The sequence below is a fragment of the Pseudophryne corroboree genome, chromosome 7 (genome assembly GCF_028390025.1).
Source record: "Pseudophryne corroboree isolate aPseCor3 chromosome 7, aPseCor3.hap2, whole genome shotgun sequence".
In the NCBI taxonomy this organism is placed as follows: domain Eukaryota; kingdom Metazoa; phylum Chordata; class Amphibia; order Anura; family Myobatrachidae; genus Pseudophryne; species Pseudophryne corroboree.
This window is the reverse complement of record NC_086450.1, coordinates 257,153,511-257,171,257: the sequence shown is the minus strand read 5'-3', so window position 1 is coordinate 257,171,257 and position 17,747 is coordinate 257,153,511. Positions and strand designations below refer to the sequence as shown.

The following is a 17,747-nucleotide window of genomic DNA, read 5'->3' as shown; positions in this document are numbered from 1 at the left end:
TGGAATCGCTCAGGGCGGTTATTGCAAGCCTGGACGAGGGGGATTACATGGTATCCCTGGACATCAAGGATGCTTACCTGCATGTCCCAATTTACCTTCCTCACCAGGAGTACCTCAGATTTGTGGTACAGGATTGCCATTACCAATTCCAGACACTACCGTTTGGACTGTCCACGGCACCGAGGGTGTTTACCAAGGTAATGGCAGAAATGATGATACTCCTTCGAAAAAAGGGAGTTTTAATTATCCCGTACTTGGACGATCTCCTAATAAAGGCGAGGTCCAGGGAGCAGTTACTGGTCGGAGTAGCACTATCTCGGGAAGTGCTACAACAGCATGGCTGGATTCTAAACATTCCAAAGTCACAACTGGTTCCTTCCACACGCTTACTGTTCCTGGGGATGATTCTGGACACAGAACAGAAAAAAGTGTTTCTCCCGCAGGAGAAAGCCAAGGAGCTGTCATCTCTAGTCAGAGACCTCCTAAAACCAAAACGGGTATCGGTGCATCACTGCACACGAGTCCTGGGAAAAATGGTGGCTTCGTACGAAGCAATTCCATTCGGCAGGTTCCATGCAAGGACCTTCCAGTGGGACCTCTTGGACAAGTGGTCGGGATCGCATCTTCAGATGCATCAACTGATAACCCTGTCTCCAAGGACCAGGGTGTCTCTACTGTGGTGGTTGCAGAGTGCTCATCTTCTAGTGGGCCGCAGATTCGGCATACAGGACTGGGTCCTGGTGACCACGGATGCCAGCCTTCGGGGCTGGGGCGCAGTCACACAGGGAAGAAATTTCCAGGGACTTTGGTCAAATCAGGAGTCATCCCTACACATAAACATTCTGGAACTGAGGGCCATTTACAATGCCCTAAGTCAGGCAAGGCCCCTGCTTCAAAACCAGCCGGTTCTGATCCAATCAGACAACATCACGGCAGTCGCCCATGTAAACCGACAGGGCGGCACAAGAAGCAGGGTGGCCATGGCAGAAGCCACAAGGATTCTCCGATGGGCGGAAAATCACGTACTAGCACTGTCAGCAGTGTTCATTCCGGGAGTGGACAACTGGGAAGCAGACTTCCTCAGCAGACACGACCTACACTCGGGAGAGTGGGGACTTCATCCAGAAGTCTTCCTACTGTTGGTAAACCGCTGGGAAAGGCCACAGGTGGACATGATGGCGTCCCGCCTCAACAAGAAGCTAAAGAGATATTGCGCCAGGTCAAGGGACCCTCAGGCGATAGCTGTGGACGCTCTAGTGACACCGTGGGTGTACCAGTCGGTTTATGTGTTCCCTCCTCTGCCCCTCATACCAAAGGTACTGAGAATAAGAAGAAGTCGAGGAGTAAGAACGATACTCGTGGTTCCGGATTGGCCAAGAAGAGCTTGGTACCCGGAACTTCAAGAAATGTTATCAGAGGACCCATGGCCTCTACCGCTCAGACAGGATCTGCTACAGCAGGGGCCTGTCTGATCCAAGACTTACCGCGGCTGCGTTTGACGGCATGGCGGTTGAATTCCGGATCCTAAAGGAAAAGGGCATTCCGGAGGAAGTCATTCCTACGCTGATAAAAGCCAGGAAAGAAGTAACCGCAAACCATTATCACCGCATTTGGCGGAAATATGTTGCGTGGTGTGAGGCCAGGAAGGCCCCTACAGAGGAATTTCAGCTGGGTCGTTTTCTGCACTTCCTACAGTCAGGAGTGACTATGGGCCTAAAATTGGGTTCCATTAAGGTCCAGATTTCGGCTCTGTCGATTTTCTTCCAGAAAGAACTGGCTTCACTGCCTGAAGTTCAGACTTTTGTAAAGGGAGTGCTTCATATTCAGCCCCCTTTTGTGCCTCCTGTGGCACCTTGGGATCTCAATGTGGTGTTGAGTTTCCTAAAATCACATTGGTTTGAACCACTTAAAACCGTGGATCTCAAATATCTCACGTGGAAAGTGGTCATGTTATTGGCCTTGGCTTCGGCCAGGCGTGTGTCAGAATTGGCGGCTTTGTCATGTAAAAGCCCTTATCTGATTTTCCATATGGATAGGGCAGAATTGAGGACTCGTCCCTAGTTTCTCCCTAAGGTGGTATCAGCTTTTCACTTGAACCAACCTATTGTGGTGCCTGCGGCTACTAGGGACTTGGAGGATTCCAAGTTACTGGACGTGGTCAGGGCCTTGAAAATTTATGTTTCCAGGACGGCTGGAGTCAGGAAAACTGACTCGCTTTTTATCCTGTATGCACCCAATAAAATAGGTGCTCCTGCTTCTAAGCAGACTATTGCTCGCTGGATTTGTAGCACAATTCAGCTGGCGCATTCTGCGGCTGGATTGCCGCATCCTAAGTCAGTGAAAGCCCATTCCACGAGGAAGGTGGGCTCATCTTGGGCGGCTGCCCGAGGGGTCTCGGCTTTACAACTTTGCCGAGCTGCTACTTGGTCAGGGGCAAACACGTTTGCTAAATTCTACAAATTTGATACCCTGGCTGAGGAGGACCTTGAGTTCTCTCATTCGGTGCTGCAGAGTCATCCGCACTCTCCCGCCCGTTTGGGAGCTTTGGTATAATCCCCATGGTCCTTACGGAGTCCCCAGCATCCACTAGGACGTCAGAGAAAATAAGAATTTACTCACCGGTAATTCTATTTCTCGTAGTCCGTAGTGGATGCTGGGCGCCCATCCCAAGTGCGGATTGTCTGCAATACTTGTATATCGTTATTGCCTAACTAAAGGGTTATTGTTGAGCCATCTGTTGAGAGGCTCAGTTGTATTTCATACTGTTAACTGGGTTCAATATCACGAGTTATACGGTGTGATTGGTGTGGCTGGTATGAGTCTTACCCGGGATTCAAAATCCTTCCTTATTGTGTCAGCTCTTCCGGGCACAGTATCCTAACTGAGGTCTGGAGGAGGGGCATAGAGGGAGGAGCCAGTGCACACCAGGTAGTACCAAATCTTTCTTTTAGTGTGCCCAGTCTCCTGCAGGGCCCGTCTATTCCCCATGGTCCTTACGGAGTCCCCAGCATCCACTACGGACTACGAGAAATAGAATTACCGGTGAGTAAATTCTTATTTTTTTTCATGTTGCATGCCGGTTGGCATGGTTTCTTCATGTTGCATGCTGGTAAGCATGTTTTCTCCATGGTGCATGCTGGTCAGCATGGTTTTTCATTTGGGTGTGAGCTGGTGTGATTCTCACCACTATCTGTGTATTTCCTTCTCTCGAAGTACAGTTGTCCTTCTCCTCGTGCACAGTTTCTAGACTGAGTCTGGTAGGAGAGGCATAGAGGGAGGAGCCAGCCCACACTATTAAACTCTTAAAGTGCCAGTGGCTCCCAAATGACCCATCTATACCCCACGGTACTAAATGGAACCCCAGCATCCTCTACGGACTACGAGAAAAGGATTTACCGGTAGGTAATTAAAATTCTATTTTTACCTCAAACCTTCTTTGATTATTTCTTAGGATATCCTTATGTCTGTCCCATGCATATTTAAATTGCTCAACTGCACAGGTTCTCAAACTCTGTCCTCAGAACCTCACACAGTGCATGTTTTGCAGGTCTCCTCACAGAATCACAACTGAAATAATTAGCTCCACCTGTGGACCGTTTCAAATTGTTAGTAATTAATACATCTGTGCACTTGCTGGCTTACCCGCAAAACATGCACTGTGTGGGGTCCTTAGGACTGAGTCTGAGAACCTCTGCTCTACTGTCTTATTCTCTGCTATCCCTGATGAAAGGCTATTCCACTTGTCCACTACCTTTTTTGTAAAGTCAAATTTCCCCTGAACCTACCGTCTTCCAGGCATTTACAATTAGAACACCTGCCATTGGGAGTTACGCAATCGAATATACGCTTGATTGTTTTTATTTAGAATTTTTATGTGGTACTGACCACTTACATGCATTGCATTTTGATGTTTTATGCTCATATATATTTAATCTTTATTAAATTGTGAATTTACTTGTGATCCACCTTTGCATTTGTGACCACATTTTAGCGCTATATTTCTTTGTTTCTGCTATTATATTTAGGGGTCTGACCAGCCCCGGTTTTTATAGCTGCTGTGGTGAAACTCACTTCTAGCGCCTGAGTAGGTATACCTTAGGGTATTTATTTTCTCTGCCTGGCACACTAACTTGTGACTGTTGTCTATACAGCAATAAATGAAAAATATTTGTGCAAAATCCTGATGCCATAGCAATCTGTGCACTTCTTGAAACTCTCTTTCTCTATTTATTGAATTTAGCTGGAACTGGAAGACATTTCACCTTTCACACCTTTCTGCACACTGTTGGGGAACAAACGCCAACAAAAGCAGGACAAAGAACCACAGAAAACCACACTTGATAGTGGCAAAATGCAAGATTCTTCTGAAGTTAAAGAGGTATACGTTTCTAGTTTTTGTAATTGCATTGTATTCACTTTGTGTTTCCCTAGCTATGGCTAACCTGCAGAATGACAAACGTCTCAAAACAGTCCCAGAAAACTAGAAAAATTCAACTGGGGGAAAACCAGGCTTTGGGTATTTTTTGTTTCAGACTTCAAGAATGAACAATATATAACAGAGTAAGGAACAAATTAGAATGATGTGATGTGATGTACCTAGTGACCGGAAGTGACGTATTGAATCATTTAACAAGGAAATATAGTAAGTGGAACACATATTGGTGTAGATGCAGCGCGTCACTTACAGGAAGTGATGTAACACCGGAAGTGACGAATTGCACCAGCCGTTGTAAATAAGGATATGTAGGTTGTAATTAGGAGCAGAAGAATGCAGTTTGAAGGAGGCGTGGAACGCACATGTCCCTTCCGAGAATAAGTTCCCGGAAGTGATGGTCCAATTAACAGCAATTAATTAATCTAGAGGGGTATAAAAGCCTCATCGGCCACACAGCCTGTCATCTACTTCTTGAAAAAGGTCACTTTGGTGACCGAAACACGTTGAAGGTCTGATGACACGCTGTGAGGACTTTTCCGGAACGCAAGTGACTACGTGCCTATTGAGAAATAAGCCTTGTGCGGTGGTGCCAGGCTCTGCAGACTGGGACCAACAATCAGTTTATTAAACTAAGGCCACCGCACCCCCTCATTTTGGTGAGATTACCAACTTCTCCTAGCACTAGTCACTTTATTGTCGGTGAGAATTTATTATGTGGATGAGATTTCATATTTCTCCCAGCACCAGTCACTTTTACTGTTTTTATCAGTTGTGTGTGTGTGTGTGTGTGTGTGTGTGTGTGTGTGTGTGTGTGTGTGTGTGTGTGTATGAATGGATTGTTTTTTATTAAAACGTAATAAAATGCTTATACGTATGTATTAAACAAAGGTTGGTTCATTATTTTTAGACTGTGGCCTATCCAATGGTTCATTGCTAGCAGCAACTACCATCAGTGCGCATCTTGTGAACCTAGCGCCAGTGTTTCCTCACTCTGTTACATATTGTTCATTAAGGGATTGTGTTTGTCCTCTCTTGTGTTTAAACTAAGCTGCTTGGTTAATTTTATTGCACAGTCTAGGTGTGGGTCTTCTTTGTCTATTGGAGACTTCAAGAGTGGAAAAGGATAATTCAATCGCCACAAACACCGTATAGTATTCAGTAGATGAATAGGTCTTCTGTACCTGAGGTCATCTTTAACAGGTGGAAACACGCCTTGAAATGTATCTTTTATACTTCTGGTGGCTGTATACAGGATTCTTACATCATCCAGATCAATCAGATAATACCTCCAAAATACAAGTCAGAAAAGAATCGCTCCTCATAAGTTTAACACATAAGCTTCTCATATTCATTTACAGCAGGCATGTCCAACCTGCGGCCCTCCAGCTGTTGAGAAACTACACATCCCAGCATGCCTTGACACAGCTTTAGCATTCTCTGACAGCAAAACAGTGTCAGGGCATGCTGGGATATGTAGTTTCACAACAGCTGCAGGGCCGCAGGTTGGACATGCCTGATTTACAACATCTCAAGATGTGCAGAATTGCGTAAGTAAGAAAAATATGGTTCACAAAGCTATAAGGCAGGCCTCCAAACCTGTTGCTCTACAGCACAAGTTCTCAAACTCGGTCCTCAGGACCCCACACAGTGCATGTTTTGCAGGTCTCCTCACAGAATCACAAGTGAAATAATTAGCTCCACCTGTGGACCTTTTAAAATGTGTCAGTGAGTAATTACTACACCTGTGCACTTGCTGGGTTACCTGCAAAACATGCACTGTGTGGGGTCCTGAGGACCGAGTTTGAGAATCCCTGCTCTACAGCATGCCCTGCCACAGTTTTGTTATTAGGGAATGGTAAAACTGTGGCAGGGTATGTTGGGATGTTTAGTTCCACTGCAGCTGGAAAGCCACAGGTTGGCCAGGTCTATAAAGGTTACTGCGTACCGCATGTGACTTTTTGAGAAAGGCACACTTTCAGACATGAAGGGTACAGTGGAAATACCCGGGTTTGTCACCTCCTCATTCTGGTGTGTCCTCTCTTAGAGTACCCTGAGGTAGCAGCTGGCTCTCTCCTCCATCAACGCTTTTCAGACTCTGTCCTTTATCAAGGTGTAAAGGAGTACTGCCATGACACTCTATTTATGCCTTAAACAGATCATGTTTTGCAGATACCTCGAATGTCCCACCTACATTGCAACAAAAAAAACAACCTTATCACTTGATAAAATTACATGTAAGAATGGACATAAATTTAAAATCTATACAGCCATTTCTAAAAAGAAACTTACATAGATATCAACAAAAAACAACCAATTCATTGGTATGTATGTCCCCACATCATCATAATCTATAGGAAAAACCAGAGAGTATCCATCATAGTTTTTGAAGAGTTCATTTTAGATGAATAATATAGGGGTATATGCAATTCCGGACGAATTACGACGTTTTTTCGACCGTTTTTGGATTCGACACTACTCGACAGCCAAAACCCTCCACCCGGGACCATGAATTCGACATATTCAATTTATAACTGATTCGACACTCCCCTTGTCGAATAACGGAGCAATCGTCGATTAGTGGGCGTCCTGGATTCGACTTCCCGCCGTTTGGAGTCCTATAAAGGGCTTGTTTGCAGGTTCACAAAATGGCTGCTGAGCACGCAGCAGAGTGGAGTGGAGGTGTTGCAGAGCAATCAAAGTGGTTTTCTTTGCTGTGGTATCGTTTGTACACCCAGCAGGCTTTAACCCAGGACGGACAGGATACCTGTTACCCCGAAGGACAGTCGTTTTTGGAGCGATTTCTACATTTGTAGGTAAGTACCACATGTGGTCTGGCGTTGCATGTAGGTCTTTGTGTAGTGTATGAGTGTTGTTCTGAGTGCTTGGCTACTGTTTTGGATGAGGTATGAGTGCAGTATGTAATGTTTGGGTGGTGGGGGGGGGTGCCATGAGGTTTACATGTGGCGTTGCTTTGGGGCGTTTGGGGTATGTATATGTGTGCAGGTATGTGTATATAGGTCCTGTTTGGATTGAGGCAGGTCCTGTTTGTATCGCTGCATGTTTTTTTTGTAGTTTTGTGTTTGGGGGTAGTGTTCCACGTTTTTTGTTTTCTCTGACGTCCTAGTGGATGCTGGGTACTCTGTAAGGACCATGGGGTATAGACGGGCTCCGCAGGAGACTGGGCACTCTTAAAAGAAAGATTAGGTACTATATCTGGTGTGCACTGGCTCCTCCCTCTATGCCCCTCCTCCAGACCTCAGTTAGTATCTGCCCGGCCAGAGCTGGATGCACTCTAGGGGCTCTCCTGAGCTTCCTAGAAAAGAAAGTTTCTCTAACGTCCTAAGTGGATGCTGGGGACTCCGTCAGGACCATGGGGTTTAGCGGCTCCGCAGGAGACAGGGCACAATAATAAAAGCTTTAGGATCAGGTGGTGTGCACTGGCTCCTCCCCCTATGACCCTCCTCCAAGCCTTAGTTAGATTTTTGTGCCCGGCCGAGAAGGGTGCAATCTAGGTGGCTCTCCTGAGCTGCTTAGAATAAAAGTTTAAGTTAGGTTTTTTATTTTCAGTGAGTCCTGCTGGCAACAGGCTCACTGCTACGAGGGACTTAGGGGAGAGAAGTAAACTCACCTGCGTGCAGGATGGATTTGCTTCTTAGGCTACTGGACACCATTAGCTCCAGAGGGAGTCGGAACACAGGTCTCACCCTGGGGTTCGTCCCGGAGCCGTGCCGCCGACCCCCCTTGCAGATGCCGAAGTTGAAGAGGTCCAGGGGTCCAGAAACAGGCGGCAGAAGACTTTCAGTCTTCATAAGGTAGCGCACAGCACTGCAGCTGTGCGCCATTGTTGTCAGCACACTTCATACCAGCGGTCACTGAGGGTGCAGGGCGCTGGGGGGGGGGGCGCCCTGGGCAGCAATGTATTATACCTTTTTTATGGCTAAAATACATCACATATAGCCCTTGAGGCTATATGGATGTATTTAACCCCTGCCAGATCTCACAAACTCCGGGAGAAGAGCCCGCCGTTTTAGGGGGCGGGGCCTATTCTCCTCAGCACACGGCGCCATTTTCCTGCTCAGCTCTGCTGTGAGGAAGGCTCCCAGGCTCTCCCCTGCACTGCACTACAGAAACAGGGTTAAAACAGAGAGGGGGGGCACTTATTTGGCGATATGATTACATATGTGAAAATGCTATAAGGGAAAACACTTGTATAAGGGGTTGTCCCTGTATAATTATAGCGTTTTTGGTGTGTGCTGGCAAACTCTCCCTCTGTCTCCCCAAAGGGCTAGTGGGGTCCTGTCCTCTATCAGAGCATTCCCTGTGTGTGTGCTGTGTGTCGGTACGTGTGTGTCGACATGTAGAAGGACGATGTTGGTGAGGAGGCGGAGCAAATTGCCTGTATTGGTGATGTCACTCTCTAGGGAGTCGACACCGGAATGGATGGCTTATTTAGGAATTACGTGATAATGTCAACACGATGCAAGGTCGGTTGACGACATGAGACGGCCGGCAAACAAATTAGTACCTGTCCAGGCGTCTCAGACACCGTCAGGGGCTTGTAAAAACGCCCATTTACCTCAGTTGGTCGACACAGACACGGACACTGACTTCAGTGTCGACGGTGAAGAAACAAACGTATTTTCCTTTAGGGCCACACGTTACATGTTAAGGGCAATGAAGGAGGTGTTACATATTTCTGATACTACAAGTACCACAAATAAGGGTATTATGTAGGGTGGGAATAATCTACTTGTAGTTTTTCCTGAATCAGATAAATTAAAGGGTGTGATGATACGTGGGTTTCCTCCGATAGAAAATTATTGGAGGTATACCTTTTCCCGCCAGAAGTGAGGGCGAGTTGGGAAACACACCTTAGGGTGGATAAGGCGCTCACACGCTTATAAAAACAAGTGGCGTTACCGTCTCCAGATACGGCCGCCCTCAAGGAGCCAGCTGATAGGAAGCTGAAAAATATCCTAAAAAGTATATACACACATACTGGTGTTATACTACGACCAGCAATCGCCTCAGCCTGGATGTGCAGCGCTGGGGGGGCTTGGTCGGATTTCCTGACTGAAAATATTGATACCCTTGACAGGAACAATATTTTATTGACTATAGAGCATTTTAAGGATGCATTTCTATATATGCGAGATGCGCAGAGGGATATTTGCATTCTGACATCAAGAGTAGATGTGATGTCCATATCTGCCAGACGATGTTTATAGACACGACAGTGGTCAGGTGATGCAGATTCCAGACGGCACATGGAAGTATTGCCGTATAAAGGGGCGGTCCATCGGACCTGGTGGCCATGGCAACAGCTGGAAAATCCACTTTTGTTACCCCAAGTCACATCTCAGCAGAAAAGGACACAGTCTTTTCAGTCTCAGTCCTTTCGTACCCATAAAGGCAGGCGGGCAAAAGGCCAGTCATATCTGCCCAGGGTTAGAGGAAAGGGAAGAAGACTGCAGCAGGCAGCCCATTCCCAGGAACAGAAGTCCTCCACAGCTTCTGCCAAGTCCGCAGCATGACGCTGGGGCCATACAAGCGGACTCAGGTGCGGTGGGGGGTCATCTCAAGAGTTTCAGCACGCAGTGGGCTCACTCGCAAGTGGACTCCTGGATCCTACACGTAGTATCCCAGGTGTACATTGGAAATTCGAGACGTCTTCCCCTCACAAGTTCCTGAAGTCTGCTTTACCAACGTCTCCCTCCGACAGGGAGGCAGTATTGGAAAAAAATTCACAGGCGGTATTCCCAGCAGGTGATAATCAAAGTACCCCTCCTACAACAAGGGAAGGGGTATTATTCCACACTATATTGTGGTACTGAAGCCAAACGGCTCGGTGAGATCTAAAAGATTTGAACAATTACATACAAGGGTTCAAATCAAGATGGAGTCACTCAGAGCAGTGATAGCGAACCAGGACGATATGGTGTCACTGGATATCAGGGACGCTTACCTACATGTCCAAATTTTGCCCTTCTCACCAAGGGTATCTCAGGTTCGTGGTACAGAACTGTCACTATCAGTTCAGACGCTGCCGTTTGGATTGTCCACGGCACCCCGGGTCTTTACCATGGTAATGGCCGAAATGATGATTCTTCCTAAAAGAAATATGGACGCTTTCCTGATAAGGGCAAGGTCCAGAGAACAGTTGGCGGTCGGAGTAGCACTATCTCAAGTAGTTCTACGACAGCACGAGTGGATTCTAAATATTCCAAAATCGCAGCTTTTTCCGACGACACGTCTAATGTTCCTAGGAATGATTCTGGACACAGTCCAGAAAAGGATGTTTTCTCCCGGAGAAGAAGGCCAGGGAGTTATCCGAGCTAGTCAGGAACCTCCTAAAACCAGGAAAAGTATCAGTGCATCATTGCACAAGGGTCCTGTGAAAAATGGTGGTTTCTTACAAAGCGATCCCATTCGGTAGATTTCACGCAAGAACCTTTCAGTGGAATCTGCTGGGAAAATGGTCCGGATCGCATCTTCAGATGCATCAGCGGATAACCCTGTCTCCAAGGACAAGGGTGTTTTCTTCTGCGGTGGCTGCAGAGTGCTCATCTATGAAAGGGCCGCAGATTCGACATTCAGGACTGGGTCCTGGTGACCACGGATGCCAGCCTGAGTGGCTGGGGAGCAGTCACACAAGGAAAAAATTTCCAGGGAGTGTGATCAAGTCTGGAGACTTCTCTCCACATAAATATACTGGAGCTAAGGGCAATTTACAAGGCTCTAAGCTTAGCAAGACCTCTGCTTAAAGGTCAGCCGGTATTGATCCAGTGGGACAACATCACGGCAGTCGCCCACGTAAACAGACAGGGCGGCACATGAAGCAGGAGGGAAATGGCAGAAACTGCAAGGATTCTTCGCTGGGCGAAAAATCATGTGATAACACTCTCAGCAGTGTTAATTCCGGGAGTGGAAAACTGGGAAGCAGACTTCCTCAGCAGGCATAACCTCCACCCGGGAGAGTGGGGACTTCAGCGGGAAGTCTTCCACATGATTGTAAACCGTTGGGAAAAACCAAAGGTGGACATGATGCCGTCCCGCCTGAACAAAAAACTAGACAGATATTGCGCCAGGTCAAGGGACCCTCAGGCAATAGCGGTGGACGCTCTGGTAACACTGTGGGTGTACCAGTCAGGGTATGTGTTCCCTCCTATGCATCTCATACCAAAAGTACTGAGAATCATAAGAAGGAGATGAGTAAGAACGATACTCGTGGTTCCGGATGGGTCAAGAAGGACTTGGTACCCGGAACTTCAAGAGATGCTCACGGAAGAACCGTGGCCTCTACCTTTAAGAGAGGACCTGCTCCAGCAGGGGCCTTGTCTTTTCCAAGACTTACCACGGCTGCGTTTGACGGCATGGCAGTTGAACGCCGGATCCTGAAAGGACATTCCAGATGAAGTCATCCCTACCCTGGTCGAAGCCAGGAAGGATGTAACCGCAAAACATTTTCACCGCATTTGGCGAAAATATGTTGCGTGGTGTGAGGCCAAGAAGGTCCCTACAGAGGAATTCCAACTGGGTCGTTTCCTACATTTCCTGAAAACAGGACTGTCTATGGGCCTAAAATTAGGGTCCATTAAGGTTCAAATTTCGACCCTGTCGAATTTCTTCCAGAAAGAACTGGCTTCAGTGCCTGAAGTTCAGACGTTTGTAAAAGGGGTACTGCATATACAGCCTCCTTTTGTGCCCCCAGTGGCACCTTGGGATCTCAATGTTGTTTTGAGTTTCCTAAAGTCACATTGGTTTGATCCACTCACCACTGTGGAATTAAAATATTTCACATGGAAGGTGAAGATTCTATTAGCCCTGGCTTCAGCCAGGCGTGTGTCAGAATGGGCGGCTTTATCATATAAAAGCCCTTACTTAATTTTTCATTCTGACAGGGCAGAATTGAGGACTCGTCCTCAATTTCTCCTTAAGGTGTTTTCTGTTTTTCACATGAACCAACCTATTGTGGTACCTGCGGCTACTAGGGACTTGGAGGACTCCAAGTTACTTGACGTTGTCAGGGCCCTGAAAATATATGTTTCCAGGACGACTGGAGTCAGAAAATCTGACTCGCTGTTTAGCCTGTATGCACCCAACAAGATGGGTGTTCCTGCTTCTAAGCAGACGATTGCTCGCTGGATTTGTAGTACAATTCAGCTTGCACATTCTGTGGCAGGTTTGCCACAGCCAAAATCAGTAAAAGCCCATTCCACAAGTAAGTGGGCTCATCTTGGGCGGCTGCCCGAGGGGTCTCGGCTTTACAACTTTGCCGAGCTGCTACTTGGTCAGGGGCACACCCTGACTGAGGAGGACCTGGAGTTCTCTCATTCGGTGCTGCAGAGTCATCCGCACTCTCCCGCCCGTTTGGGAGCTTTGGTATAATCCCCATGGTCCTGACGGAGTCCCCAGCATCCACTTAGGACGTTAGAGAAAATAAGAATTTACTTACCGATAATTCTATTTCTCGTAGTCCGTAGTGGATGCTGGGCGCCCATCCCAAGTGCGGATTGTCTGCAATACTTGTACATAGTTATTGTTACAAAAATCGGGTTATTCTTGTTGTGAGCCATCTTTTCAGAGGCTCCTTCGTTGTTATCATACTGTTAACTGGGTTCAGATCACAGGTTGTACGGTGTGATTGGTGTGGCTGGTATGAGTCTTACCCGGGATTCAATATCCTTCCTTATTATGCACGCTCGTCCGGGCACAGTATCCTAACTGAGGCTTGGAGGAGGGTCATAGGGGGAGGAGCCAGTGCACACCACCTGATCCTAAAGCTTTTATTATTGTGCCCTGTCTCCTGCGGAGCCGCTAAACCCCATGGTCCTGACGGAGTCCCCAGCATCCACTACGGACTACGAGAAATAGAATTATCGGTAAGTAAATTCTTATTATTTGTTAGGTTTTTTTATTTTCAGTGAGATCTGCTGGCAACAGACTCACTGCTTCGTGGGACTGAGGGGAGAGAAGCGAACCTACCTGCTTGCAGCTAGCTTGGGCTTCTAAGGCTACTGGACACCATTAGCTCCAGAGGGATCGAACACAGGCCCAGCCTCGGTCGTCCGGTCCCGGAGCCGCGCTGCCGTCCCCCTCGCAGAGCCAGAAGAACGAAGAGAAGTGGAAAAGCGGCGGCTGAAGACTCCGGTCTTCATTAAGGTAGCGCACAGCACTGCAGCTGTGCGCCATTGCTCCCTCTGCACACCACACACTCCGGTCACTGATGGGTGCAGGGCGCTGGGGGGGGCGCCCTGGGCAGCAATTAGAGTACCTTACATGGCTAAATAGCACATAATACAGTTATTAAACTGTATATGTGCATAATCCCCCGCCATAAAACATATAAAAAAGCGGGAGAAGTCCGCCGAGAAAGGGGCGGGGCTATCTTCCTCAGCACACCAGCGCCATTTTCTCTTCACAGTTCCGCTGGAAGAACGCTCCCCAGGCTCTCCCCTGCAGTTCGACTTCTAGGGTAAAAAAGAGAGAGGGGCACATAAATTTTGGCGCAAATTGTGTATAATAGCAGCTATTGGAAAAAATCACTCAGTATAGTGTGCATCCCTGTGATATATAGCGCTGTGGTGTGTGCTGGCATACTCTCTCTCTGTCTCCCCTAAGGACTTAGTGGGGTCCTGTCCCAAGTCAGAGCATTCCCTGTGTGTGTGCGGTGTGTCGGTACGGCTGTGTCGACATGTTTGATGAGGAAGCTTATGTGGAGGCGGAGCAGGTGCCGATAAGTGTGATGTCACCCCCTGCGGGGCCGACACTAGAGTGGGTGGATATGTGGGAGGTATTACACAACAGTGTCAGCTCCTTGCATAAAAGGTTTGATGACATAACAGCTGTGGGACAGCCGGCTTCTCAGCCCGTGTCTGCCCAGGCGTCTCAAAGGCCATCAGGGGCTCAAAAACGCCCGCTACCTCAGATGGCAGACACAGATGTCGACACAGAGTCTGACTCCAGTGTCGACGAGGACGTGACTAATGTACATTCCACTAGGGCCACCCGTTACATGATTACGGCAATGAAAAATGTGTTGCACATTTCTGACATTAACCCAGGTACCACTAAAAAGGGTATTATGTTTGGGGAGAAAAAGCAATCAGTGGTTTTTCTCCCATCAGATGAGTTGAATGAAGTGTGTGAAGAAGCGTGGGCTTCCCCCGATAAGAAACTAGTGATTTCTAAAAAGTTACTGATGGCGTACCCTTTCCCGCCAGAGGACAGGTTACGTTGGGAGACATCCCCTAGGGTGGATAAAGCGCTCACACGCTTGTCAAAAAAGGTGGCACTGCCGTCTCAGGATACGGCCGCCTTAAAGGAGCCTGCGGATAGAAAGCAGGAGGCTATCCTGAAGTCTGTATATACACACTCAGGTACTATACTGAGACCTGCAATTGCTTCAGCTTGGATGTGTAGTGCTGCAGCAGCTTGGTCCGATACCCTGTCAGATAATATTGATACCCTCGACAGGGATACGATTTTGCTAACCATAGAGCATATTAAAGACGTTGTCTTATATATGAGAGATGCACAGAGGGATATTTGCCGGCTGGCATCTAGAATTAATGCAATGTCCATTTCTGCCAGGAGAGTATTATGGACTCGGCAGTGGACAGGTGATGCGGATTCTAAAAGGGACATGGAGGTTTTGCCTTACAAGGGTGAGGAATGGTTTGGGGATGGTCTCTCGGACCTCGTTTCCACAGCAACAGCTGGGAAGTCGACATTTTTACCTCAGGTTCCCTCACAGCCTAAGAAAGCACCGTATTATCAGGTACAGTCCTTTCGGCCCCAGAAAGGCAAGCGGGTCAGAGGCGCTTCCTTTCTGCCCAGAGGCAGGGGAAGAGGGAAAAAGCTGCACCAGACAGCCAGTTCCCAGGATCAAAAATCTTCCCCCGCTTCCTCTAAGTCCACCGCATGACGCTGGGGCTCCACTGGCGGAGCCAGGTGCGGTGGGGGCGCGTCTCCGGAACTTCAGCGAACAGTGGGTTCGCTCACAGGTGGATCCCTGGGTTCTGCAAGTAGTATCACAGGGATACAAGCTGGAGTTCGAGGCGACTCCCCCTCGCCGTTACCTCAAATCAGCCTTGCCTGCTGCTCTCAGAAAAAGGGAGGTAGTACTGGCGGCAGTTCACAAGCTGTATCTTCAGCAGGTGATAATCAAGGTACCCCTCTTTCAACAGGGACGGGGTTACTATTCCACAATGTTTGTGGTACCGAAACCAGACGGTTCGGTGAGACCCATTCTAAATTTGAAATCCTTGAACATTTATATAAAAAAGTTCAAGTTCAAGATGGAATCGCTCAGGGCGGTTATTGCAAGCCTGGAAGAGGGGGATTTTATGGTGTCATTGGACATCAAGGATGCTTACCTGCATGTCCCCATTTATCCACACCACCAGGAGTACCTCAGGTTTGTGTTACAGGACTGTCATTACCAATTCCAGACGCTGCCGTTTGGTCTGTCCACGGCACCGCGGGTATTTACCAAGGTAATGGCCGAAATGATGATGCTCCTCCGAAAGAAAGGAGTCATAATTATCTCGTACTTGGACGATCTCCTTATAAAGGCGAGGTTCCAAAGAACAGTTGCTAGTCAGCGTAGCACTATCTCAGGAAGTGCTGCATCAGCACGGCTGGATTCTGAATATCCCAAAGTCACAGCTGATTCCTGCAAAGCGTCTGCTGCTCTTGGGCATGATTCTGGACACAGAACAGAAGAAGGTGTTTCTCCCGGAAGAGAAGGCCCAGGAATTGTCATCTCTGGTCAGGGACCTCCTGAAACCAAAGCAGGTGTTGGTGCATCACTGCACGCGAGTCCTGGGAAAGATGGTAGCTTCTTACGAAGCAATTCCCTTCGGCAGATTCCATGCAAGGATCTTTCAGTGGGATCTGTTAGACAAGTGGTCCGGATCGCATCTCCAGATGCATCGGTTGATCACCCTGTCCCCGAGGGCCAGAGTATCTCTGCTGTGGTGGCTGCAGAGTGCTCATCTGCTCGAAGGCCGCAGATTCAGCATACCGGACTGGGTTCTGGTGACCACGGATGCAAGCCTCCGAGGTTGGGGGGCAGTCACCCAGGGAAGAAACTTCCAAGGACAATGGTCGAGTCGGGAAACTTCCCTACACATAAATATTCTGGAACTAAGGGCCATTTACAACGCCCTGAGTCAAGCAGAACCCCTGCTTCAAAACCAACCAGTTCTGATTCAGTCAGACAACATCACGGCAGTCGCCCATGTAAATCGACAGGGCGGCACAAGAAGCAGGATGGCAATGGCAGAAGCCACAAGGATTCTTCGATGGGCGGAGAATCACGTGCTAGCACTGTCAGCAGTGTTCATTCCGGGAGTGGACAACTGGGAAGCAGACTTCCTCAGCAGACACGACCTCCACCCGGGAGAGTGGAGACTTCATCCAGAAGTCTTCAAGCTGATTGTAAATCGCTGGGAACGGCCACAGGTGGACATGATGGCGTCCCGCCTCAACAAAAAGCTAAAAAGATATTGCGCCAGGTCAAGGGACCCTCAGGTGATAGCTGTGGACGCTCTAGTGACACCGTGGGTGTACCAGTCGGTGTATGTGTTCCCTCCTCTTCCTCTCATACCCAAGGTACTGAGGATAATAAGAAAAAGGGGGAGTAAGAACTATACTCATTGTTCCGGATTGGCCAAGAAGGACTTGGTACCCAGAACTTCAAGAGATGATCACAGAGGACCCATGGCCTCTGCCTCTCAGACAGGACCTGTTGCAGCAGGGGCCCTGTCTGTTCCAAGACTTACCGAGGCTGCGTTTGACGGCATGGCGGTTGAACGCCGGATCCTAAAGGAAAAGGGCATTCCGGATGAAGTCATTCCTACGCTGATAAAAGCTAGGAAGGATGTGACAGCAAAACATTATCACCGCATATGGCGAAAATATGTTGCTTGGTGTGAGGCCAAGAAGGCCCCAACGGAGAAATTTCAGCTGGGTCGATTTCTGCACTTCCTACAGTCAGGAGTGACTATGGGCCTTAAATTGGGTTCCATAAAAGTCCAGATTTCGGCCCTGTCTATTTTCTTTCAAAAAGAACTGGCTTCACTGCCTGAAGTTCAAACATTTGTTACGGGAGTGCTCCATATTCAGCCCCCTTTTGTGCCTCCAGTGGCACCTTGGGATCTCAACATTGTGTTGGATTTCCTAAAATCACATTGGTTTGAGCCACTTAAAACCGTGGAGCTAAAATATCTCACATGGAAAGTGGTCATGCAATTGGCCTTGGCTTCGGCCAGGCGTGTGTCAGAATTGGCAGCTTTGTCGTGTAAAA

General features: G+C 48.1%; 1 protein-coding gene across 4 annotated transcripts in view; it reads left to right on the top strand.

Moving 5' to 3' along the window:
- WDR75 (WD repeat domain 75) overlaps positions 1-17,747 on the top strand; it is a 1,043,598-nt gene that overhangs the window by 932,864 nt on the left and 92,987 nt on the right. For all 4 annotated transcript variants that reach the window (XM_063934110.1, XM_063934109.1, XM_063934108.1 and 1 more), the window contains one exon: positions 4,241-4,378. In XM_063934110.1, the coding sequence (XP_063790180.1) occupies positions 4,241-4,378 (138 nt within the window). The remainder of the gene's footprint in view (positions 1-4,240; positions 4,379-17,747) is intronic.